General features: G+C 31.0%; 1 protein-coding gene across 1 annotated transcript; it reads right to left on the bottom strand.

Annotated features, from left to right (window-relative positions):
- Nucleotides 1-1,381: 1,381 nt before the first annotated feature.
- LOC111696504 (trichohyalin) lies at nt 1,382-27,721 on the bottom strand. Its single transcript, XM_023466115.1, has 31 exons — nt 27,639-27,721; nt 26,024-26,295; nt 25,217-25,315; nt 24,514-24,677; nt 22,865-22,927; nt 22,435-22,797; nt 22,334-22,386; nt 22,187-22,258; nt 19,960-20,040; nt 19,244-19,328; nt 17,277-17,463; nt 17,168-17,223; nt 17,029-17,102; nt 15,485-15,542; nt 14,270-14,305; nt 13,016-13,077; nt 12,194-12,242; nt 11,733-11,785; nt 11,095-11,143; nt 10,497-10,546; nt 8,563-8,588; nt 8,459-8,502; nt 7,707-7,777; nt 7,145-7,201; nt 6,311-6,400; nt 5,511-6,249; nt 4,838-5,431; nt 4,013-4,219; nt 3,692-3,735; nt 2,419-2,527; nt 1,382-2,279 (listed from the first exon to the last, which is right to left on the bottom strand). Exons 2-31 carry the CDS (start codon nt 26,109-26,111, stop codon nt 2,229-2,231), a joined length of 3,774 nt encoding a protein of 1,257 aa, XP_023321883.1. The 5' UTR covers nt 26,112-26,295; nt 27,639-27,721; the 3' UTR covers nt 1,382-2,228.

Here is a 27,721-nt window from a genome sequence, read left to right as displayed (position 1 = left end):
TCTCAGTATTTGCGAAAATAAATAAATAGCCATGAATATGGGGAAATAGTTTTAAAGAGTTCCATGTAATCATTTAATTAAACAAATGGTTTTACTGTAGAAGTTTTAATTGAGCATTTAATCATTCATACTTCGATAGTATTTAAACTTTAAAGAATAAAGTGATCTTCGTATGGTTTTGTACAGGTACAGACAGCTTAATACGGGGGGGGGGTGCAAAGGGAAACTTCCCCATGGAAATTGTTGAGTTACGTCTCCTCCCCGGAAAATTGGGGGACGTCCCCCCAAACATTGAAAATGCCAAAAAATTTCTGTTATTCTTTGAAGAATCATAAAAAACGGTTGACAAATAAATCCTGAAAATTATTTTGAAAATCTTCAATTTCTGAACTGTCTTGTTTCATGGGACAACTTTTACTTAATCTTTTATAAAGGTTAAGGTATAAAGTTTCTCTTCATAATAATTTGATAATTTTGATATTACTGATTGAACGGATTTCTATATTTTATGTATTTACTGCTCCTACACCTTAATGAAACTAAACTATCATTTGAAATATGATCCTGGTACCGATATACAGCTGATCCTGATACCCCCTTCTCATCATCCTTCTCTTCTCCTTCCCTTCTTTCATTCTTCCTTTCTCCTCATCCTTCCCTTCGCCTCATCCTTCCTTTCTCTTCATCCTTCTTTTCTCCTGAAACCCAATTCTCCTCATCCTTCTCTTCTCCTCATCCCTCCTTTCTCTTTATCCTTCTTTTCTCCTGAAACCCCCTTCTCATCATTATCTCTTAACCTTCTCTTCTCCTCTTCCTTCCCTTCTCCTCATCCTTCTCATCGCCTCATCCTTCCTTTCTCTTCATCCTTCTTTTCTCCCATTAAACCCAATTCTCCTAATCCTTCTCTTCTCCTTCTCTTCTCCTCATCCTTCCTTTCTCTTCATCCTTCTTTTCTCCTGAAACCCAATTCTCCTCATCCTTCTCTTCTCCTTCTCTTCTCCTTCTCTTCTCCTCATCCTTCCCTTCTCCTCATCCTTCTTTTCTTCTGAAACCCAATTCTCCTCATTCTTCTCTTCTCCTTTCCTTCTCCTAATCATTCTCCTCATACTTCCCTTCTCCTTCCCTTCTCCTAATCATTCTCTTCATCCTTCTATTATATGATTATATTTCTAAAATGTAAAACTTTTATAAAATATATTATATATATCTATTTAATATTTATTATAATTCCGACTCTGTGTATACCAAACGCCGAGTTTTGCACTAATGTCAGACATGTTTCAAACTCAACTCTCTCTTTAACTTTCTATCTTTCTGTCAAATAGTTAGGCTTTCTTGAACACAAATCCTCGAAAACATTAAAGGTGGGAGAAGAACTAACAAATATAGAATATTTATATTTCATTTTGAAATTTTTTAAATTATGAACAATAAATGTAACTAAAGGGGGAAACAATTTAAACAGTTTGAATGAATATGATTAAAGGAATTGCTCCCTGTTTGAAAATACACATTATGCCCGACATTTTCAAATCAGAAACTTTGTCAAACCACACGGGGCCGTTCAAAAAAGATCCTAAGGACCGAATTGGTCGAGCCTTTTATTCTTCATTTCTCTAGAAAAATGAAGAAATCTAAAGCAAAAAAAACCTAGATTACAAGTGCTTATGTGCTTATGTGCTTATGTATATTTTCAAAAAGGAGTTCAAGACCTTTAAAGGGACTGTAAGCGTAATTTCAAGTGACCCCTAATGAAAACGTAACACACTTGAATTTGCGGCTGAAGCGGATTTCGATAAGTTTACAAACACATATCTCTGTACTCGACGAACACACAAAGGTTTGAAGGGGACCGTTGTAAATCGGGCATTTGTAAAGAGGATCATTTGTCATTACGTTAACAGTCCCTTTAAAGTGACTGTTCAGATATAAAATCTTGTCGCAGGTCTGACAAATTCTTAATTTCTTTTCTTTTTGAAATGTTTCAAAGGAACCGTGCTTTCTTGCAGGAATGTATACAGGGTGTCCCAAATTAACACTCTTTTAGATACTATACTGCACTCACCATGGTTCGATTTATATATTTTTGGACATTTTCAAAATCTTCGCAACATTTCCAATCATCGAACCATAATAAGGTTTTTTTGAGACACCCTGTATGTTTATTTAAGTCTGAACAATATTTTTGGAATCCTTACATGTATATTTTCACTAATCTTTGTTTGAAATTATCTTTTTTTCAGAATATTACTTGTAAAATCTTTCATCATTCGCCCAGCCTGAAATAAGACCAAAATTTCATATTTTTCATTATCAATAGTTTTTTAAAGATTATTATTTTCAAGTTATTTTAAATTACTTTTCAAATATCTAAAAAAATCTTTTTTTAATGATTCAGAAAAAAAAAAGAAAAAAGACCTTTTGGCTTCTCGACTCGGATCTTGATCTTCGACTAGTTTCTTCTTCTTCTTTAATATCTTCGTTTTTCTCCTTCTCTTCTTTTTTATCTTCTCCTTCCTCCTTCTCCCTAATATATTAAAACCGTACTATTGGATCAAAAACAAATGAACACACACGGCATCAATATATATAAAGTTGTAATCTCTGTTGCTCTGTTCGTTTGTTTGTCCGATCATAGCTCAGAAGCCCCTGAACCGATTTGCCTCAAATTTTGGTTGGGAAACTCGGGAGAACCGCGGGAAGGTTCTTGGTTTTGAGATTCTAAGCTGAGTAGGAAAAATAGTTAAAATCGCAACTTTCGACGCACGAGTAATCAGTGTGACTAACTATGACCCTCTGTGCAACGCAAGGTTACCAAGCTAATCTTGTTAACAAATTCAAGAAAACACGAAGGCGATTACCACTGTGTAGCGAAGTTGACCGCGGAAGATTCACAATACTATAATACTATATCCGCTCCAAATGTGTCTCCTCATGTTCCCCCCCCCCCTTACCGCCTCTACTTGTGGGGAACAGCGTCAGTTAGCTTTAGAATGTCGAGATGTGAACTTCATTTCATGCTATTATTCAATAAAGTTACCGAATATCCCTGTTGTTCTTTTATTTGTGTCAACAAATCTATATATAAATATGGCTTGTCTGTCTGGGTGTCTGTATCCAATAAACGTCAAAACGGCTGAACCGATCGGGCCCAAATTTTTTGTTGGACATTACGTGACCACAGGTAAGGTTTATGAACGATAAAAATTTTTAAAAAATGTGTTTTAAAGGTTTTTATTTTGTAAAAAAATTTAAATTCTTGAAAATCCGCGAATTTTTCTAAAATTCGCAAAATCTTTTCTTCTTTGTTTTAAAATGTAAACAAAAAGAACAGTATAATTTAAAATCTAAGAAGCTACATGAACCCTGGCGATTTCTAAGCCTGAAACGTTCACAAAAAATAAAAAACCGCTTTTGAAAAGTTTTCTCAAGTAACTGAATAGAAACATTAAATCAGTAAAAAAGTAGAAATTAAAATTTATCAGTTGTTTTAGTAATTATATACCTGACACCTACATGGAGTAGTAATTATATACCTGACACCTACACAGGGGTAGTAATTATATACCTGACACCTACACAGGGGTAGTAATTATATACCTGACACCTACACAGGGAAGTAATTATACACCTGACACCTACACAGGGGTAGTAATTATATCTGACACCTACAGGGGTAGTAATTATATACCTGACACCTACAGGGGCCCTCTGCAATGACCTGCCACGAGTTATCTGTAAAAATATGTTCATCAAAAGAATTGATTTTTTTGCCACAAACTCAAATTTTCTACTCCCAATATTTTTACAACCCTATACCGTGGACCTTTGATATTTCAAACTATGAATTCTGTTACATCAAATAATTTACGTTTGAAATATCAAAGGTTTGCACCATCAGATAGCAAAGATATATAGGGATTAGAAAAATTAAGTTTATGATACAAACTCAGTTCCTTTGTAAAAAAAAGTTCATGATATTGTTTTAACGTGATTTTTAGGAAAAACTTGCCTTGTTCACTTCGAAAACAGTTTTTTCTTTGAATTCTCTAAATTTTGAAATAATCCTACTATCTCTCTTCCCTTCCTCCTTCCCTTCTTCAACACTGGTTCTTCTCTCTTCCTTCACTTCTACTTCTACTTCAACTTTGTTCTCTTGAATTACGGTTTCTTCTTCTTCTCCTCTCTCGTTAAATCTTACATTTTTATTGCTCATTCCCTGAAATGAAATTTTGTTAAACCTAAAATTTAATTGGTAATAATTCTTAAAAAATAAAGCTTTTAGAGAAAAAGCACAGCAATTAAAGGGACTGTAGACTGTTTTTCATGTGATGCTCTACTCCAATTCAGAATACAGTTGTTGGCGTTTATATCAATATAATGAAGAAGACTATTTATTAATATTTTTTATCCCTGACAAGCGTTTATCGAATTACAATTTACAAATAAACAAAGAGAAGATGTTAATTGACAACTTCTCTTTGTTTACATGTTCATTGTTCATGTGTCTCTTGCTAGAAATCAAAATTGAAATAGAAAGTCGTCTTCATTCTAATGATAAACACGACGATGACTGTAGTACTCTTAAAAGCTTTGTCTGATCAAGATTGCATTAAATACCAATAATTTTCTCGTTGAAAATTGATTATTTTTAATTGTGGTTTCTCTAAAAAGTGACTTGCGGATATCTACTTCAAAAACAGTGGGGGAAAATATCAGAATTAGACACTTCTTAGATATTGATCAGATACAGGATTAAAGGGTTCTGGAGTGAATCGGATATGCTTCTTTTTGAATAGAGGATCACTGGAAATTACAGCGACAAAATTAAACTTACTTTTTTTGAACTTTCGGACTCTGGAGTGTCTGAAAGAATGTTTTTCAGTTCTTCTTGACTGATCACATTTTCCTTTGTGGGTACACCTGAATCTTCTTTAGCAGCATCTTCATTAGCTTTGTTTAGTTTTGCTTGACTGATCACATTTTCCTTTGTGGGTACACCTGAATCTTCTTTAGCAGCATCTTCATTAGCTTTGTTTAGTTTTGCTTGCTTGGAGGCCTTTATATCGGCCTTGGAGTTGGTATTTGGTAAAACAGGGGGTTCTGAAAATTCTTGGATGGGGGATGATATTTGTTCATATACATTTGGATGAGGGGATTGGAGCGGTTGGGTCATCTTATTTGGAAAATCTGAGTTATGATTTGTAAATCCTTTAAATGGTTTCGGTGTGCAGTTGATCACTCTTGTTGGAAGGAGTTTAATACCATCATCCTTAGCTTTGAGGTCACACTTATCTATTTGGTAACCACTTAGGTCATCAAAGTTGATTTTGTTGTCGAGTTGTTTCTTAGAAGTATCTTTCTTTGAACCAGGTTCTGATGATTCTAATTTTGATTGGGAAATCAAGGTTTGCTTGATTTCTTTCTTATCCTAAAATTGAAAACAAATCAGAAACACAATCTCGAAAACGAACAGACAATTACATTATTAAGAATTCAAATAGTCTTACCTCCTTTGTTACCTTTGATTTTTCTGATGACGTTTTTGTTGATTTGATGACTTTGGCATAAACAGCTTTACTTTCTGATTTATCCCCGCTACCCGATTTACTCAAAGCTTTAGGTTCAGATGTTGACTGAACTGTTTGAATGCTGTTTAATTTATTAGATTCGGAGCTGTTGGATTTTATGATTTTACTGGTCTTCGCCTCACCACTGTTTGATTTGACAACTTTAGTGTTAACTTGCTTTACTTCTTTTTGTGTGATTGTTTGAGGTTTGACCTCCTGGCTCTTTGATTTAGCCTGCTTGCCCACCAATACTTTCTTTTCTCGACTGCGTGACCGGTCATTCTCAAACTTTTTAGCAGCATCTTTTTCTTTGGTGCTCTCATTAGATTTTGATTTCTTGACTCCTCCAACTGATTTAACTGGCTCTTTCTTGATTTCAGCTGACTTGCTATGGGTTAGAACAGTTTGATTCCGTTCCGCTGATTTTGATTGCCCACGCTGAATCACAGATGAAGGGCTTAAAGCATTGGTGTTCCTGGCAGGTGCTGCTGTTTGCTGCTTCACAGTAGGGGTGGGACTAACAATCACCTGTTTTGGTATAGCAGAGGCTTGATTCGGTTTATCAGAGGCTATATTAGGTTTCGCAAGGTCTTGTTTAGGCTTAAAAGGTTCTTCCTTCGGCTTAGGCATTGGCACCTTGGAAGGGGTAGATTCAACAGCAAATTCTTTACCCGTCGCTCTAAGATATTAACTTTTAAGTTTTAGTCCAGTTAGGAAAAAGAATTTGTTGTTAAAATTACCTAATTTTCATAAGTTGCTCAAGTTCAGATTTTCTGGCATCCCTTGGATCCTCTTTAGCTTCTTCAAGATCATCCTGCTGCTGATTCTTCCTGGAATAGAACATACGAATACAACAAGAATCAATCTGATGGCTAATTGATATGTTATTCTAAAAAAACATCATTTCTCTAGTAGCTTGAAAATTATCATATTATGTGAAATTGGTCTGTGCATGCTGCGCAGTTGGTGTTTAAGTATGCCATGTTAATTGGACTATTTAAAATCCTAACTAGGATGATGGGTCAACCTTAAAAATAATTGAAAATAATTAAAAAGACGCATCTGAAAACATCCAATAAAGAAAATGAAATAGTTTCAAAAGTACTAATAATCAGAAAAAATCAGAAAAATAAAAAAATATCTGACAGATACAGGTTGTCCCCCAAAACATAACAGCTGGTAAATAGTTTTGAATGTCGTCTTCCACACACTTTATTATATATTAAAGACTGTTTGCAGTTTGTTTAGTTTAAAAAATCTTTTGCTCAATTTTTTTTACTTTGAAGTAAATTTTACTATAGTATGACTTCTATATGATATTTTTTTTATTGTCTTTGGTATCAAACAACTTAACAAATTATGGAAGAAGACATTCTAAACTATTTACCAACTGTCATGCTTTGTGGGACACCCTGTACCTAAAATCTAAAACAGCCCATACATTTATTATTTGACCTACAGATCTAATATTTACATTTTGAAAAAGCACTTGGATATACACTAAAGAAAAATTAAGTATTACAACGTAGAAATCTTAAAATTGGTTTGAATTCGTGTCTATATGTAATTATTACCTTAAACTTTTAACAGTTTCTAACTCAAGAATTGCTTCCTTTCTCCTTTCAACCATTCTAAACATTATCAATTTCATTAATTTGGACCATATACATACATTGTACAGAACCATACATGTCTGTACGTGTGACAGTATTCTATAGCATGAGATTTTTATCTCTGATAAGGTTTTACGATCAGATCGAATTGGAGAAAAGTCTTAATCATACAAGTTTAATTTACAAAATCATAAAAGACTTTTCAGTGTTTGTTTTCTGACCCCCCNCCCACGACTCAAATTCAAATTTTAAAACTAAGTTTTGCTTTGTAAAATGTTTAATAAGTTTCTCCCACCCTGTTAAAGGAAATATTGAATTATCAAAGGAATTTAGAGTTTTTTTAGTTCGAGATATTTTTTATTTCTTCCTGAAAAATTATATAATTAAAGTTTGAACACTTATTAGTTCTTTCCAGCTAAAAAATTGGTAACTTTCTGTTTTGAAATTTTACCAAAATGTTTAACGAAATGCATATTCGATAAAAAATAAATTAAATTTTGTTCACCGACTCTGTCCCTTTTACCTAGTTTTAGTGAAATCGTATATTTTTTCTTCTCCAGATTCTAGTCTGGCTTTTCTTACCAAATCAAGCTCCTAGGATCAATCAATCAATCAATTAATAAATTGGTAAAGCAATCAATTAATCAATTAATAATTAATCAATAAATCAATCAATCAATTAATCATATAATTAATTAAGCAATCAATCAATTAATCAATTAATAAATTGACCAATCAATCAATCAATCAATTAATAAATCAATCAATTTATCAATCAATCAATTAATCAACTAATCAATTAATCAACTAATCAATTAATCAATTTAACAATTAATCAATCAATCAATCAATTAGTCAATCAATCGATTAGTCAGTTAAATAATAAATCGGTCAATTTATCAATTAGCTAAAAATAAGCTAACAATAGATCAAATAATGGTAAAACAATTTATGTTAACATAAATATTTTTTCATGAAAATGCCTTCTGTTAAGTATCAAGTTTCTGGGATTGTAACTTGGTATTAAAAGATTGTTTAGATCTTTTCTTGTCAAAATTTCAAAACAAAAAAAATTGAAAAATTCACAAAAATTAAAAATCATTTGAAAGTGTTAAAAAACTTTGTTTTTAAAACTATAAAGGAAAAATGTAGTATTAACAAGAAAAAAGTAGTTTGTAGTTTTGAATAAAATCGTTTTCCACAATTGACAATAACATGTTTTCCACAAGACAATACGGAGATATCTGCATATATCTAATTATTAACAACATTTACCATTGCTGCTTTTCTTTTTTCTTCCTCCAACTTCAAAGATTTTTCTAGAAATTTATTTTTATTTTTTTAATGTTAATTTTTTTTCAGATTTTTTTAAAAATTACCTTGGACCCATGAATCATCTGGAAGTCTGTTAAGAAAATTATAGATTATATTTTATTTATATATTTTATTAGAAATGGGCCAAATCTGCAAAGTTATCTTTTTCAAGCGTATACATCTTTAACTCCGAGCCGAGTTGAACAAAACTACACCATATAGTTGTTAAAAAGGGCTAAAACTAATTATTGAAACAAGAAATGTCAACTTTAAACTAATAATAAGGTGTAAGAATTAGTTTTTGATGATATTGACCAACGTCAATTTTCAAGCAAATCAAGCTTTTTTGATAATGTAAAATATAAACGAAACAGAATACAAAAAATACTGTTCTTTTATAATTTAAAAATCATTAAAGCATCGAGAAATAAAAAAAAATTATATCATTTTGTTCTTACAATATAGAAATCCGAAAAATTGTTTTTATAGAATGCGGGAACTTGAATCATTTTATTCTCTTAATTAACAAATAAAATAGGGAATTTAAGATTTTGGAAATAATTTAGCAATTAATTTAGTCTTCATCAGATAGTTTTTACTTCCAGTGATTTATTTTGTAAGTTATGAAAGTTATTTGTTTTGAATTGTGGATTATACTCAAAAACGGGAAAGTGGGTTCTGTCTCGAAAACGCGACAATGATTCATATTCAGGATATATTCCAAAATGGAAAACCTGACATTGTCTTGAAAACGGTCAAGGGTTTTAATATAAAAAGAACTCCTTTCATAATTTTAATTCCAGAAAATAGTTTTAAATTGGGAATTGTTGTCCTCGTCATGCTTAAAAAAATGTTGGTTATAGTTTTAATTATCGACTTTTACTCTGGATATGGGCCGGGATCCCAAAAACCCAGTCTTCCAATTTGTGCCCATTTCTAATTCTCAGTGTTAGAAATGAGACAAGTGTTAGTTTTGGAACTAATGTTTCCTGTAATATAAATCTAACTCCTTTCATAATTTTAATTCTTACAAAGATGGCATTGCCAGATTCTAAATAATACCCTTGAAACTTTTAATGTGAAAGAAAATATTGGGTTTTCTAGGTTTAAGAGTCTAATTCCTTCATGTTTTCCAGCAGTATAAATGCGCAAGTCAATTTTCTTAAAAAATCACGATAAACATAATTTTATTTTTCTGTTCTTACATTTTTTATAATTTTAAAAGACTGTTTGATTAAATTCAAATTAACCCTCCATTTGATTGTCACGTATGCCTGATTCACAACAATACCCTTTATATATTTTGCTGGGCAAAAAGGAGGAATATCTCAAGTGTTGAATTCTTAAAATTATCTTTATATTTCTCTGCTGTATTAAGGAATTAATTATTCGTAACAAATTTTGATTTTTTAATCCCTATCTTTGAAACCCAGAGACCTTAAATATTTTCAACTATGAATTCTGTTAGATTAAAAACTCTTAGTTTACACCTAACACCATAAGGTTGCAAAGCTATAGAGATTAGACAATTTGAGTTTGTGGTAAAATTCCTTTACCCGTCAATTTAATAGTGTTACAACAATTAAGAAATTTCAATTTTCAGCATATTTCGCCTCACTCTCGCCCCCCCCCCCCTCACTGGACTCAAGCATGATTATGATTGTGAACCATCTTTTATCAAATTGTGTCCATTAAGAAAAGATAAATGGAAACTAAGATATCTAAAAAAAGTGTAGAGTTAAGGGCGCTGGGCGATTCCGTAAAACAAATTTCAACATTTAACTTTCTTCTTATCAAGAAAACATTATTTTAGATCAGACAAAAGGTTTCAATGAATATTTTCTCCTGAAACACTTAATTTTGTATGTTTTTGTTATATTTCATAAATAAATAATTTTTTACTTTACTTTAATACCGCTGTGGATTAGGAATACTCTGATTAAATAGAGTCAAATGAAACTAAGTTTTCTTTAAAACTTTATTTATGAATTTTCCATTCCTTGCTCTCTGAAGAACGTGGGCTGATTTGGAGCGAACAGGCTGGTCATCCTAAATAGGGGAAACATGTTTTAAAGGGAACCATCGCGAAAGATAAAATGGGAAAAATATACCAAATTGAAACTTTTAATGGATTTTTTTTTATTTTCTATTTTGTGAAAGGAATTGTTACTCTAATTCCTATACCTTTGCAACAGGATGGTTAAACCTTTGATATTTCAAACTTACGACTATTTAGTTAACCAGAATTCATAGTTTTAAATATTTAAGGTCTATGACCTTGGGTTGCAAAGATATAAAGATTTTAAGATGAGTTTGTGACAAAAACTCAATTTCTTTATTCAACAGGTTCTCTTCTTAGTTTCAGTTCAGTAATCTCTGGAATGTTTATTGATATTAATTTTATAAAATTTATAGAAATTGTATGTAGAAAATGTATTTCTGGATTCTGTTTCATATTTTAAAAAAATTGCTAATATATTTATTTTTTTAAATGAATCATTTCATTTTTTTTTTATTTTTCAGATGACTTTTTTGAATTGCATTTTGTTTTATTTCTATTATTCATTTTTTCACATACTTTAATTTTAAATTTTGACCTGAGAATTATGTTTCCATCTTTTAGTCACAGGTGTTGGTCTTGCCGCCCTGGATAGTGTATTTTGTAATATTATTATGAATTTATGCCTTTAGGGCGATAAGACATTTTAAGAACATTTAGATACTTAACTATACTCATATTTATGCATATATATCCTTTATATTTCCTTTATCTTTATTAAAACACAAATTGAGGCTGGCTACAGGCGATAAGCCATTTTGCAATTTTTATAGCAATTTTTCTGTCATTGTCCATAGTTGCGATAGTTTTGTGTTTGTGTTTTCTCTTGTGGTTTGTCTGTAAAATATATATATTATAAGAGTCCGAATTTAATGAATTTGAGCCGAGTCTCAAATCCGCCCAAAACCGGTTTCAATTGAGCGACGGCTTAAATCTTGAAGCATTGAATACACATTTAAGTGAAACCAACCATATGTGAGCTACGTCTTAAATTTAAGCCGCGGCTCAAATTCTTTAAATTCGATCTCAGGAACCATTTTGCATTTTGTAAAAATATTTTTTTAATAAAGTATCAGAGAAAAAGAAAAAGAAAAAATGTTATTAAATAAAAAAAATTGTAGATTTAACATTAATTAATTGGAATTTATGCGAATTTCAAATTTTATATATTTTTACCTAATTTGATTCAATTCTTCGTCAACATCTTTTTTACCCTCTTTAATTTCATCCTTAAGAAGTTAAGATAAATATAAAGAAACAGAAAACCTGTTACAAACTGAATTTTTCAACAAAAAAACACATGTGTTTGGTGTCAAAACGAAACTAGCAAAAGAATCTTTAAAAGTTTAAGAAAATAAAGTAATGTTTGAAATAAAGTGATGTTTGAAAAAATGTAATGCTTGAAATAAAGTAATATTTGAAATAAAGAAATATTTAAGATAAAGTAATGTTTGAAATAGCTGTTGAAAAAATATTGGGCGCGTATGAAGAGTGTACATGGTTGCAGTACAGTACAGTTGCAGTACACTACTTTTAGACATTATTCAATTCAATTTTGATAGTTTTAAAGGAATTGAACTAAAGCAAAATTTAGATTTTCTAATTTTTTTAATCATTTAAATAAATTTGATAAATACCCCTGTATTCTGGTTCCAACGTTGTGTTACCGGGGTTGGTCTGGATTCTCTGGAATACAAAAAATTAAGGATTTTGGTCCTTGCCACAAACTAAAATAGAAATCCCTATATCTATACAACCTAATGGTTTAAACCTTTGCTGTTTTAAAATGAGTTTGAGAATTAAAAGTTTAAAATATGAAAGATCTTGTATGAAATGTAACAATTCTAGTTTTGCTAGAGTGTGTCCCTTTTTTGCTTTAACAGGCTGGAATAGCACAGGGTGTCCCAAAAAACATGGGAATTCAGTGACGAATTGTATATCGTCTTTGCTATGAATTAGTATTGTAATACCTAATTTCAACAGACATAATATTATTATGTCTGCTAGAGTTTATTTTATGAAAATGGTAAATGGCTGTAAAGGTGTGTCTATATAATGTCTCTGCAAGATGAACAGTGAAGACGGACAAGTTTACTCTGTTTGTATACTGCAATTTTCTTGTTTTACTAAGTACAAACGTATGCAGTCAAAACATAAACAAACAAAATGTAAATATAGCAGACGAAACTCTTACAAATTACAGCTTTCTCGGTTGGTATCACTATACTAAATCAAAGAATTATTTAAAAAGACGATATTGAATTCTTCACTGAATTCCCATGTTTTTTGGGACACCCTGTATCTATACAACTCTTATATGTCTCAATCAACTCATGAGATTCTCAGGTTCCAGCCTATACCCCCTTTCAATTTTCCTTTACTGTCCCTTTAACAAAATTGGGATCAACCATTGATCTCGATATCCACAATATTCCCAGCTCAGATATAAAATGATTGACCTGAGTTGCTCTAGTTCATCTTGTATTTCATGTTTTGTTTCCTCTGCATGTTTTAAACCATCCTTAATATTCATAATTCTTGATAAATTTCATTTCTTAAAGATGAAATTTAATGTTAAGAGTTAGTGCTTTTTTAGGTTGTTGTAAATCAAACAAATACGCTGGTAGGCGATTATACCAAAACAATGAAGACGACTTTCGGTTTCAATTTTGATTTATATGAAGCGCTTAAACATCATGACTACACAAATAAATGGAAACAGAGAGAAGCTGTTAATTAAAAGAGCTTCTCTTTTATTACTTGTAGACCTCACCTAGCGATAAGAATTTTATGTAGTGTCGACACTTTCAAAATAAAATCTCTCTCTCTCTCAGCTTTAATTTATTAATTTATTAATCTACTGTATTCTATTTTAATTCCATAGTTGAGAAATCGAATTGCCATTTTTATCAAAACCAAACATTTTCATTCAGTGAACTGGGCCACCATAGCTTCTAACCAGAGCCCGCGATTTAAAAGCTTCGGCTCGAGTCTTAATTCCTTAAATGAAATTGACCTTAAAGAAACTAAATCTGCAAAAATATTTAAACAAAGAGTAATCAATAATTATCTTGAGAATTATGAGAGGTTTAAATGCGAAAACCCTAGCTGTATATCGTGTAAATAAATTTTATATAAAAAAAATGAAATAACTGAAACTCCCGAGTCGTATTTTCTTGAATTTTTTAAATCGCCGGCTCAGGGCAAGAAATTAATAAAAAATTTAACAATCATTTCTGATTTTTTTAAACACCGACCCGCCGTTTTACCGTCCTCCACACTACCCTTTGCATCAAAAAGTGCTCAAAATTTACTTTGCATATAACTATCCTAATAATTTCTTTTTGTTCTTAACTTGCATTATGTTCCTATAATTGACATTTTTGTCGCATTTGTGTGTTCGCCCCTGTGAACCTGTAATTCAAAAATTAAGCTTCTTAACAATAAAAAATTAAATAAAAAAGTTGTCTTCTTGTTTTTCTTTATCTTAAAAAATGTGTTGAAAATTTTAAAAATATTTTATCATGATTCCTGATCCTTGCATCCTCTTTTAATTAATCTTCGTCGTGTTTTTAATTTACCATAATATGCCGGCTTGTACTTGGATTTGTTGTTGTGCTGTTGCCAAAATACATATATATTATTATTATTTATATTGATATTATCGCCTACCACTGCAAGAAAAATATTGATATAAATTTTATGATAATAACCTGGAAAACTGAACTGATGTCTATTTTCTGAGGAACCTAGAAAAAATATATTTATGCTAAGTTGTGAAATCATCGACTTTATTTTTTTAGTTAGTTAGTACTATATACAAATAGTTTACAGAAGAAATCAACCAGCTTTACAATACAGAAAAATCTAGTTAAATAAAAAAATCTATCTATCTATCTATAAATCTTTCTATCTATCTATCTATTTATCTGTCTATCTTTCTATCTATCTATCTATCTATCTATAGAGCTATCTATCTATCTATATATATATATATATGTTTCTATCTATCTATCAATCTATCTATCCTTCTATTTATCTATCTATCTATCTATCTATCTATATATCTATCTATTTATCTGTCTATCTATCTATCTATCTATCTATCTATCTATCTATCTATCTATCTATCTATTTTATACGATGTTAGGTACTTTTCCAAAGGATTTTTCCAGAGCGGTAACTTCCCAAGGGTATTTTCCCAAATGTGTAATTAACCAAGCAGCAGCTTCCCAAGTCCGTCCTAGACGCAGCGCTAGCTTGTTCTAGCCGCGGCGCTCGGCCCCCAGTTCATCCTAGCCGCAGCGCTTGGCCCCCCATTGCAGCCTGCGGTGTCTCATAGGCCCTAACCTAACCTTTGGGAAGTTACCGCTTGGGAAATTGCACATTTGGGATGTTTCCATTTGGGAAATTGACACTTGGGAAGTCACCGTTGAAAAATGCCTTTGGGAAAGTACCCTAACACTATTTATACCAACTGCCCCCCTTCCTAGACTAATTTTCAACATCTAATATTTCGGATGTTATTTTTCTAATCTCCATTTTTTTCATATTTTAATGAACTCCTTTTTAATATAATTGAAAATCTTAACCTCACAGTTGCACACCCCCCCCTTCCCCCTACCCACTACCTCCTTAAATATTTCTTTATGTATGAAAATATGAAAATCATGAACCCCGGCCCCTAATACCTTAAATTTTCCATATTTCATATTTTGTTTTATTTTGATTTATTTTATTTTATCTCAGTTTTTAGTGCTCCTCTGAGTTTTTCTATTTTTCAAAAATTAATTTGAACATTTTTAAGACAGATTTTCGAACCCAAAATAACAAAGAATCTGAAAATATATCAATTTGTTATGTTAAGTTCTTTGATCCAAATTTTAAATTCAACAACATTTTAAGGACAATTCGTGATGCTTTTTTACCTCAATTTTTTCTTTAATAACAGGTCTTGGTGAATCCTGAGGGGGTATCCATCTTTTCCTGAAGAACAATTAAACATCAAAATAAATTCGCTGTTACTGATCAGGAAATTATTTGATTTGATTTAATGTAATAAAAAATCATATCTTTTGCTTGTCCATGTTTGTTTGGGTGTTTGTTGGTTTGTTTCCATTATTACTCCAACAAACGTAAAAACAGCTGAGCCCATCGGGCCCAAATTTTGTGTGGGACCTCACATGACCCCAGGGAAGGTTTAGGATACTAATTTTTGTTGTAGTTTCAATTTCTCTAACTAATCATAACGATTTTAATAGAGTCTTTATAATTTTTTAAGTTTATAAGGAAACACACTGTGTATACATTGTAAAAAAGGATCAAAAACATATGTACCGTGGAAGACGACATTTAAATGGAGTGGGTACTAGACACATAAAAACAAAACACCCAAAGTGCTGAAACATCTAATTTTTCAAAAAACCTTTACGTAAAAAAACCTAAATTTTATTAAAGGGTAAACACATCTAAATTCCATGGAAAGGTTAATGTAAAAAACACCTAAAATTTCATGGAAAGGTAAATGTAAAAAACACCTAAAATTTTTCTCAATTACATCTAAAGATAAGACAACTAAGAAAAAGTGTGATGCTTTTTTATATACCCCTGTAACAACCTCAGATAGACTCCAGATAAACTTTAAGTACACAAAATTCCCAACTGACTCCATCTCTCTTCCTATCCGCAATAAGACAAGGTTTGCATCGAACTAATCTTTATTTTAAAGAATAATAATATTGCTCGTACCGGCGTAGCGGTCAGCTCATTCAAATACGAAAATATGTATTTACAAGGTTAATTCAAAGTTAAAAATTTAGATGCTTTTTTAATTCAAAGTCAAAAATCTAGATGCTTTTAATTCAAAAATAAAAATTTAGCTGTTTTTTTTAATTCAAAGTCAAAAATTCAGATTATTTTAATTCAAAGTTAAAAATTTAGATGCTTTTTTAATAAAAGTCAAAAATTTGGATGCTTTTTAATTCAAAGTTAAACATTTAGATGCTTTTTCAATTCAAAGTTAAAAATTTAGATGCTTTTTAAATTCAAAGTCAAAAATTTAGATGCTTTTTAATTCAAAGTTAAAAATTCAGATGCTTTTTTAATTCAAAGGAAAAAATTTAGATGCTTTTTAATTCAAAGTTAAAAATTTAGATGCTTTTTATTCAAAGTAAAAAATTTAGATGCTTTTTAATTAAAAATTAAAAATTTAGATGATTTTTTAATTCAAAGTAAAAAATTTAGATGCTTTTTAATTAAAAATTAAAAATTTAGATGCTTTTTTAATTCAAAGTTAAAAATTTAGATGCTTTTTTAATTCAAAAAGGTGTTCTGTATCTTTCCATGTTTTGAAAATAAATTGTTCTGCACACGTTGGATGTAATTGGACATTTAGATGTTTTGAAATTTAAGTGTTATAATTTTTTGTATTAGTTTTGTACAAACAACATTTAGATTATATTTCTCTCTTTACCTGGCTTCCTTTAGTTCCCGAATTTCCTCCTCCCGTCGTATTCTTTCTAAATCTACATCAGTCTCGTTCAAATCCTTAAAAACAAATATAGTTTCTTTCTCCGAATATTCTTTAAACCAAATCAAATTAAGAATTATACCTTTTTCAAAATTTGATCAAGTGTGATTAACTTTTTCCGGGGAGGCCTGCAGAGTTCTAAAAACATGTTTCAAAAATAAATAAATTTAGAGAAGTTTTATATTTTCTACCTTGATCACAGCTGTTTCCGTTTTCGAATAAGTTTGTGAATGTTTTATTTAATCTTCCTGGCTCAAACTGAGACAACCCTATAGACAGATTATTTTTATCATTACTCATAGTAGCATCCTGGTTTCCCTGGTAGAAATTTGATCTTCTCTTGACAAGGTTCAGATCTCCAACACTCAGCCCAGTTCCCTGAATCAACGAAGATTTTGAAATTTTTCAACGATTAAAAACGAAATAAACTTAAAGGGACTGTCTTTCTAATTTCAAGTAACTCTTTATTTAAAAAAGGGGCATGTCCAACTTACAACTGTACCTTTTAAACCTTGATCTGATCTAAAATGTTGTTGGTGTTTTTCTAGCATTTCCGTATCGTTTTCCAACGGCAGAAATTCACCAGTCACTTTTGAAGCAATATCAAAAGTAATCCCTTTTTAAAATTAAAAACATGGAAATCTGAAGTATTAAAATCTCAAAATCGGGAAGATAATATCCAAAATGTAATAAAACTGCTAACATTTTTGTTTAGGTTTTTAAACTTCTTTGGGGGTCTTTAGCGTTATTTTTATGCACTACATAAGAAAAATGATTCAAGTATGCTGAGAAACCGGTTTATGATAAAGTTTCGTAGATTTTGTTAAAATAATTTGTTCATTTGTAAAGAAATCGAATTATATTTGTTTTGAAATATTCTAGATCAAATAAATCATAAGTACTAAATACAAAGGACTCAAAGAATTAAAAATGAACAAAATTTCCAAAAACTTTTTAACAATTTTGAAGTTTTCTTACATGATACTGAAATGATACTTTCCTGCCTGTTTGCATGTTTGAATACACAATAATGATTTTTAATTGATTATGTAAAATATGTAAATATATAATAATTATTTAACAAATAAAGCATATAGATACTTTAATGATAACCTTCCCTCTTCCTTCAAAAATATGTTTAAGTCTTTAGCTGAACCGAATAGAACAAAATCATATAAATTAGAACGGGTTTTAAACAAAAATTTTGAAAGCTTTCGGTCCGCAATGTTTCCTAAATTGTGGAATGAAATTGAAATTGACCTTAAAGAAACTAAATCTGCAAAAATATTTAAACAAAGAGTAATCAATAATTATTTTGAGAATTATGAGAGGTTTAAATGCGAAAACCCTAGCTGTATATCGTGTAAATAAATTTTATATAAAAAAAATGAAATAACTGAAACTTTATTAGCTTATTTCTGTTTCTGTAACTACCATCATTAACACCCTGTATTTTAATTTATCTCTACATAAAAATCCTTCTGATCCCATCCTGCCACAGATCACCTGACAATCTCCTTCCTTCCAATCAACTCCTTACCTATCCAAAAACATATCTTGATATGTGTAACCAACTATATTCAGTATCGTTAATTAACTTCGGGCCAACCACTTAAAACAACCAACCCTGGTTAGGCGGGTCCAAACTACATAGTAAATTGTGATTGCTTATTTGTAATATCTCATGCTTTGTAGTTGAATAAATATATGAATATGAATATATAATAAAGGTTTTAAATCAATTATGTAAAATATGTAAATATAGAATTGATTATCTCCACCGAAAGTCGCTTCTATAATAAGTGTGTATTAATATATGACCTATCTACTGACTTCTAAATTCTACTCCTCTACCCAGAACCCGGAGGTCGGGGCCTAATAATGACCTCTCTACTGACTTCTAAATTCTACTCCTCTACCCAGAACCTGGAGGTCGGGGCCTAATAATGACCTCTCTACTGACCTCTAAATTCTAATCCTCTACCCAGAACCTAGAGGTCGGGGCCTAATAATGACCTCTCTACTGACCTCTAAATTCTAATCCTCTACCCAGAACCTAGAGGTCGGGGCCTAATAATGACCTCTCTACTGACCTCTAAATTCTCATCCTCTACCCTGAACCTAGAGGTTGGGGCCTAATAATGACCTCTCTACTGACCTCTAAATTCTCATCCTCTACCCTGAACCTGGAGGTTGGGGCAGCAGACTCCGACCTCTTCTTGTCAGCCTCGTTAAAATACCGTCTAAAGAAAAGTTTTTTTTAATAAATTTCTCAACCAAAATAAAAGGGACTGTAAGCGTAATTTCAATTAACCCTCCAAACAAAGAGGGCAATGCCCGATTTACAAAGGTACACTTTTAATCTTTGACTGTTAATCAAGTAAAGAGATCTCTTTGTTTAAATATCTTGAAAACCACTTGATCTCTCTAAAACGCCGTGTACGCTATGTACAGTTTGACCTCAACACAGCTGATGCGCTACTTAATTGTTTAACTTGACATTACCGAATATTTAACATTAAAAATGTTTCCAAAAATTCGAATATATATATTTATTTTCTGCCGATTCTAGAAAGTAAATATTAATATTTTAAAACTTAAAACAGTTTGCAAACAAAGTGTTCCAATTCAGTGCTTTTTTGTAGATTAATGAGAATAAGTCCCACGGCCACAACGTTGATCAGCTGAAGGCTTTTTAGGGTACTTAAAAATACACTCACCCATTAAGCGCGATTGATAAAAAAAGGTTCAACAAAACAACTTTACAACTTAAATTTTTGTAGTTTAAACAATGAAAAAATTGTTAAAGAATCAATTGAAAACGTGGAAAATGTCAATATCGATAAAAAGGCGACATTTTAAAATTGTGTTTACCTTGCAGATTTTACTTTTTCCATTTCTTTCTTTTTCTCCTCTCTCTCTTTCTCTCCTGCTTCATCGAGCTTGATCATTTCCCTAGAAATAGGCTATGGAAAAAAAGCTATTGAAACATCAAGTTATTCCAAAATCAGGATATTTTAAAAAGCAGACTATATCAAAAAATCCGACTATTGTAAAAATCAAACTATTCAGAATCAGGCTTTTTAAAAAATCGGGCTTTTAAAAAACTCAAATTCAAATATCATTTTTCTTTGAATACAAGTTATAATGTTTATTAAAGGGACTAAGCGTTACTTTTAATGATCAATTCATTTTTAAAAAAGAAGCATGCCTGATTTACAACAGGACCCTTCAAACCTTTACCTGATCAATAAAATGGAAGATATCGTTTCATTTCTAGCTTAACAAGTGTTTATTACTGATAATTTCCTCAGTGTTTCTGTAGAAGAAATTTTCAATTTACTTTTGCAGGGAAAACCAGTTTTTAGGGAAAAAAAACATGGCTATTCAATTCATACTTGATTAGACAACACTTTAAGGTACCCTTGTTAATAGGACATTCCACTTCCAATTATAGAATGTCAATTGAAATTATATGCTCTAGGAATAAGAATTTTATATCAATATACACTTTACAGGCCACAGGGAACTGTGATTTAAAGGTCTCACGCTCTCAAGCAAAAATCGATGAGAGTTTGGCCAATTATTTCTTAAAAACTAAAGCTAACAACAAGTGTTTTTCAATGCTAAAATGTATATGTAAAGGGCTACAGAAAAGCATAACTGAGTTAGAGCGGTAAAATCTAAGTACAAGGCGTTGCGACACTTCAAAGTTGAATCTGTATTAAATATTGATGAGACTGTTTAAGCATCCTAAATCTATGTGCTAGGGTGTTCCAAGAAACAGGGGAATTCATGTGACGACTTTTATATCGTCTTCGATCCATGCGGCGTTTATACATGAACACAATTATTGCAGTTTCCCAGCTTAAACATCTATTATCGAAAACACCTGGTCTTGAGATTTTTAAAATGTGGTCTACCATTTTCTTCTTTAAAAATTGAGGTAAATATTGCAAAATTTGTACAAATTTCAATTTATTTCAGAAATCAAAATTGTCTTAATATTTAATCTTTGTCAATTTTTAAGTTACTTAAGAAAAGTAGACAACTTTATAGAAAAGCTCGTCAGACATACAGCCTCGGTGTTTTACTTTTTTTCGTGCATTAAATGTTAGAAATCAAATAAAACTTTCAAGTCGTCTCTCAATTCCATGTTTATTGGGACACTCTGTATGAATATGTCAAAACTAATAAATAAAACAATTTTAATGAAAAGCTGTAAAAAGCTGTAAAAGTTTTTTACGATATCTTTCAGAAAAGCTCAATGCTCAGTGCCAATATATGTAACGATTGTTAAGTTTAAGTGTTTCCTAACTTTAAAATCTTAACTTTTACATAATAAATACATTACTGAACATTTAAAAAAATTGTACGAATATATATTCTATTGAGTTATTTTGAAAAAAAAACATATCTTTTCCCAAGAAATATTTCTTATTTTCGAATAATTCTTGTTGCAATTGTCCCATTAACATGCTTTAAAGGGAGTGTTCACGAAAAATGAAAGGGGGTATAGGCTTAAACTGCGAAAAATAATCGCTTTTTATTGCTACTAATATTACTTCTATCTGTTGCGTCTATAAGGAGAAAATTGTTAAAAACGTCTCATAAATTTGGAAAGTTGCAACATTCAACTCTGATTGTAAAATCATCAATTTAATTCCAAACAAATCATTCATTTATTACAAACAATAGTCATCGATTATTTTTCGACGCATTCTTATATAGTTAATATTACATAATATTTTTGATGTTTGTTTAAAAATAATAATTAACTGGCGTTTTTTAACATTCCTGGAAAATATGAATATGTTGTCTTCATTATCAAAAATCTTCGAAACAGGAATAAAAGTTTTTAAAAGTAATTTTCAGATCATAAAAACTAAAGAAATGTCGTCTTTTATTCACGAATCAAAGCCATAGATTAATTAACAATAACAGATGGAAGAACTCTAAACAGAAGCCCAAAGGAGTTAGGCGTATGCCGCGTTGAATGACAAGACAGAGAGAGCGTAAACGAAAAATCCCTAAATCTTGAAAAGACGACATCTAGTGTTGTTGTTAATTAATCTATGATCAAACAAGCAAAAAGTTTTACCTAAACTCTTTCCCCATAGTTCTCAACAATTCTATCTCTGCTTGCTTAATTCTCTTAGATTCCTCAACATTCCTTATTATTTTTTTAAAAGTGTTTTTACTTCAATTGTTTTATTTTAATATTTTTAGTATCAAATGTACTTTTTACCTTGCATTTGGATCTATGTTTAAATTGAATGATCTTATAGGGGGAGCTACATCCTAAAAAGTAAAAAAACGTATTTTTTTAAAATTTTTTTTTTAATTTACCTTTTTCTGTCTCTTCGTTGTTTTGTCTTTTGTGTCGTCATCTTTTGAAATAGTCTCTTTCGTCTCAATTCCGCGGGCTTTTTCATCGTTTGCGGAGTCGTCTCCTTTCTTTTTGTTCCAAAACCATCCTTTCTTTTCTTCTTTATTTTCTTCTTTCTTTTCCTCTTTTTTCTCTTCTAATTCAACTTTCTTTGATTCAACTTCTTTTACGACCGATTGTTTTGGTTCCCACTTCTTAAACTTAGTCTTTTTCGGTTCTACTTTTTTAGTGTCTGGTGGTTTTGGAGTCCATGTTTTAGTCTCCAGCTGTTTAGGTTCCCAGTTTTTAGACTCCTGTTTTAGGCCTGTAATCTTGACGGGGTCCTGCAAATCATCAAGGAATAGCAAAAAAATGACTAAATTAAAAACAAAATTTAAAAATATCTTTTACTTTTGTTTGAATCACTGGCTTTTTCCATCTGGGTGCAGGTTTAGGGGTAGCAGAAGCAGATTCCTTGAATATAATATTTTGATTCGGTAAAAAAAGTCATTGGATGATAAAATATATCTATGCACTATTGAAGTTGTATTATCTTAGCCAGAGAAATATTTTTTGCTCAAATTGACTAGGAAGTGTGCTAAAGGAGTTGAGTCTAAGTACCACATTTTCTAATCCCAATATCTTTGCAATCCAATGGCGTAGACCTTATGATATAAATTCAAACTATGAGTTCTGCTAAATGAAATAATCATAAGTTTGAAATATCAAAGGTTTACACTATCAGATTGCAAAGATATAGGGATTTGAAATGTTTTGGCAAAGACTAACAAATTGCGATAAAATTAAAGAAATGTTACTGTGTCATGTATATAATATACATATATGTATATTATATACATGACACAGTTTGATGGAGACAAATATTTGAAATTTTGATCATTCATAAACCTTCCCTGGGGTCCCTAGATGTCCCACAAAAATTTGGGCCCGATCGTTTCAGCCGTTTTGACGTTTATTGGATACAAACAAACAGACAGACAAGCCAAATTTATATTTAGATAGATATATATACAGTGGTAGGCGATTTTATCAATTTAATGAAGACGACATTGGATTTTTTAACTAGTGCATAGATACACAAAAACATGGAAACAAAGAAAAGCTCCCAGCAAGAAAAAATACAAAAAACGGAGGGGAAAAGGTGCAACGTTAATCATGTTGCGGAGATTGAAAAACGGAACTCTGATTCTCCAAAAATGGAGGTTCGGCGTTATTCTATACTGATGCGATTGAGGTGCACCGTTCGGTAACCGAACGGAGTGATTTGAGGTGCACCATTTTTACTCCTCTTTTGGAGCTCCACTAATACACCTCTTTTGGAGCTCCGTTACTACTCCTCTTTTGTAGCTCTGTTACTACTCCTCTTTAAAAAGGGTTAGTTTAGAGCACCTTTGCTACACCTTTTCTAGAGCACTGTTTGCTAATTGAATTAATTATTAGATATTCTTTTAAAAATTTGAGGTAATTAACATTAACAAACATTAAAGAAAAAAAATCAAAGCAAATTATTGCTACAATGAATATTATAATCTTCAATTAACTCTTCTAACATAATTATTGAGTTTTTTGGAAAATGGGACAGCTGAAGGGGGGCCGGGGGGGGGGGTACGTGATTCTTTGTAGTTGGTATTCTGGAATAATTGAGAGGGCCGGGTTGTCTGATGTCTCGTAAATTTGTTTTATTATCAAAATCATGAAAAATAGATTGGAAAAGGAACATATTACTCTGAGCCTCTTCATATATAATATGTGATTGGGGGGGGGGGGGGGGGCAGCAGACCAACTCACCCTTTTAGATAATCAATTTCTTTAAAACACATAAAAACATCACTGTTTTATTTTATTGGTTCTTATGAGCATTAATTAATTTTATACAGAGTTACCCACAAAGGTTGCAACTTTAATGCAACGATCTTAATGAAATCTTAAATGGAAAAAAAACATTTCTATAAAATACTGCACTATCAACTCAACTAGCATGTCTAGCCGGTCACTCCCTTTAAGTCTCATCTTTTGCGAGGAATCACTAACCCTCGTACCTGAATTTTCTGTACGTGTTGACCCCTTGTCCCTGCTGGTTCCTTGATTTCCTTCTGTTTCTCAATATTCTCCTGGGTTTGCTGACGTTGAAGTCTCCGGTAAATGTAGCGCAGAAGTAGTCCAGCCATACACAGGACAACGATAAATACAGAACACACAAATACTAAACAAAAATAAATTTGTTCATAGAATCTTAACAAAAAACATTTCAATAAAGAAACTTGACACATCCCTTAAATTCTAATTTTCCAATCCCTATCCTATAAGTTTCAAGTATCATATGGGTTTAAAACAAATATGGTTTTGAAAATTAGAAAAACAGATTTTTCATGGAGTCTAAAACTTTAGGATTGTTTATCAGTTTAATCATTTCTTTCCAAAGTATAAAAGTAAATCATTTAATTTTAAATTCTTATTTTATACAGTTTATAGTTTATAATAAAACGATTATTGCATATTAAGCTTGATACTAACTATGCATGTACAATTATGTGTCCAGCTTTTTCGAACTAATTTTTTAACATTAAAAAAAGAATAAGTTTGTTATCTTAACTATCGTTTCTTTATATATTTCAGGTAAATATTTAGTTGATAAAAAACAAATTTTATCAACGAGAATTTGCCTATGCAAAAGTTTTCAGCTATTATTGAGTCAACAAATAAAAATTTATACTATTGTACAAATTGTACATTGCACTATACCTGGGAACTGGGGATGATCTATATGTGATCTCTGCTCAATATAAACCAAAACCTTCTTCATGCTTTCAAGTATACTCTCGCGATTCAAGGGTCCAACATCTATAAGTCGCAAAATTTTTTTCAATCAAAAAAATTGATTTAAAAAAACCATTTTATATATCTTTTAAAAATGTTTAAAGGTTTCTTATCATTACTTTATTGAATAAAATTCAATTCAAAAAAGAAATGTATTTACAGGTTAATGAAATACTCAAATTTTAAGATTACAAAGAAAAAAAAGATTCAGCTATTGAAAAATTCTTTGAAAACTTTTTAATAAAAAAGTGTGGTATTGGAAAACCTGTATACATAGGTTGACCATTAATACGTCTTGAAACCTTTCTCCAATAGATGTCGTCTTGAAATCAAATCCCCTATCAAAATCCTTTTACAGGAACTGTAAGCGTAATTTCAAGTGTAACTCCATGCAAAGATGGCAATGTCCGATTTAAAACAGAACCCTTAAAAGCTTTGTCTGATCAAGTATGAATTAGATATCAACGGTTTCGCTTCTTTAAACTGTTCATTTTACTTGTGGATTCTCTGCGAAAGTAAGTTGCGCATTTTGTTCTTATAAGAAGCAATGGCGAAATTACAAGAATAAAAAACACGTTTCCAGTCCAAAAAACGACGGTGTCTTCCACATTTTGATCAAGGTTTCAAGGGTACCGTTGTAAATCGAGCATTGCCGTCTTTGCATGGAGGGTCCCGCTATCTATCCCTTCAAAGAAAAAGCTATGAAAAATTTAACTGAAAATCTGCGAATTCCTGGAAGAAAATCCTTGATATCGATATTTTTCAGAAAATCCTTCAAATCTACACTTTTGAGGTAGGCCAGAACTTCAAGATGCGACATTTTGATGCTTGATTGAATTGATTTCTAAATATGTTTCTTATTCTTTGTCGTGGTTTGATTTTTGTTAAGATGTTGATTTAATAATGATGGGTTTTTTATCTTTTCTTGAAACTTTTATCTTTATTTCTAGGTTGATCGTCTTGATAAGTCACATGATCTCAAGTTTGGCTGCAGTTTCGTTCTCCTGCAAAACAAAACATAATCTTGCAAAAATTCTTCAGTTGTCCGTGGTAAATTCTAAAATTGTAAATTTGCAAAATGTGAATTAGAAATTTTTAAATCTTGAAATTAACAAATACAAACTTTTGTTAAAAGATGATGTTGAGTATAAAAGACAATGTTCAAGGACTTTCCCAAAGGCATTTTCCACAGCAGCAACTCCCAAGTGACAACTTCCCAATTGTGCAATTTCCCTAGAGGCACCTTCCTAAGTCTGATATCCACAGCGTCATTCCCCTTCCGCCCCTTAGCCCATCCAAGCCGCAGCGTTCGGCCCCTTTAACAGCAGAAGACCTAACCTAATCTTTGGGAAGTTGCAGCTTGGGATATTACACATTTGGAAAGTTGCCATTTTGAAAATTACACATTTGGGAAGTTGCCACTTGGAAAAGTACACATATTTTGGAAGTTGCCACTTGGGAAATTTCCCATTTTGGAAGTTGCCACTTGGGTAATTACCCATTTTGGAAGTTGCCACTTGGGAAATTTCACATTTGGGAAGTTGCCACTTGGGAAATTGTTACTTGGGAAGTTAAAGAAATTATAAATATTTGAAATGCTAATGAGTTGAAATGATAATGAGTTAAAATGATATTGAGTTGAAATTATAAGAGTTGAAATGATCATGAGTTGAAATGATAATAAGTTGAAATGATATTGAGTTGAAATGATCATGAGTTGAAATGATCATGAGTTGAAATGATAATGAGTTGAAAGTATCATGTGTTGAAATGATATTGAGTTGAAATGCTAATTAAATGATAAAGAGTTGAAATGATCATGAGTTGAAATGATATTGAGTTGAAATGATCATGAGTTGAAATGATCATGAGTTGAAATGATAATGAGTTGAAAGTATCATGTGTTGAAATGATATTGAGTTGAAATGCTAATTAGTTGAAATGATCATAAGTTGAAATGATCATGAGTTCAAATGATAATGAGTTAAATGGTAATGAGTTGAAATGATCATGAGTTAAAATGATATTGAGTTGAAATGCTAATAAGTTGAAATGATCATGAGTTGAAATGATCATGAGTTGAAATGATAATGAGTTGAAATGATAATGAGTTGAAATGATCATGAGTTGAAATGATCATGAGTTGAAATGATCATGAGTTGAAATGATAATGAGTTGAAATGATCATGAGTTGAAATGATAATGAGTTTATATCGTTATTTTAACATTTACCAATTGTTTTCAACAAAAATTTAGATTTTTCCCATGTTACAATTGTTAATTTTTTTAAATTCCGAGTAGCTTAAAATTTCAAAAAAAATCGATTAAAATTAACTAATTTTTTTACCTTGTTTTATAAAAAAAAGCTTTTTTCTCTTACGTTTCTGGGGTTTTATTGTTCGAGTCTCATTTTAGATAGTTTTCACTTCT

The sequence above is a fragment of the Eurytemora carolleeae genome, unplaced genomic scaffold (assembly GCF_000591075.1).
Source record: "Eurytemora carolleeae unplaced genomic scaffold, Eaff_2.0 scaffold199, whole genome shotgun sequence".
NCBI lineage: Eukaryota > Metazoa > Arthropoda > Copepoda > Calanoida > Temoridae > Eurytemora > Eurytemora carolleeae.
This window is presented reverse-complemented; position numbering and strand designations above follow the sequence as displayed.

Excerpts from the sequence above, each read along its gene's own strand:
- LOC111696504 (XM_023466115.1), bottom strand. The coding sequence starts at position 26,111 with ATGTCGCATCTTGAAGTTCTGGCCTACCTCAAAAGTGTAGATTTGAAG. Across the intron at positions 14,306-15,484 it reads TTATTAAAGAAAAAATTGAG|GTTCCTCAGAAAATAGACAT; the intron begins GTAAAAAAGCAT and ends TATTTTTTCTAG. Across the intron at positions 2,280-2,418 it reads CCGAGTCGAGAAGCCAAAAG|GCTGGGCGAATGATGAAAGA; the intron begins GTCTTTTTTCTT and ends GTCTTATTTCAG.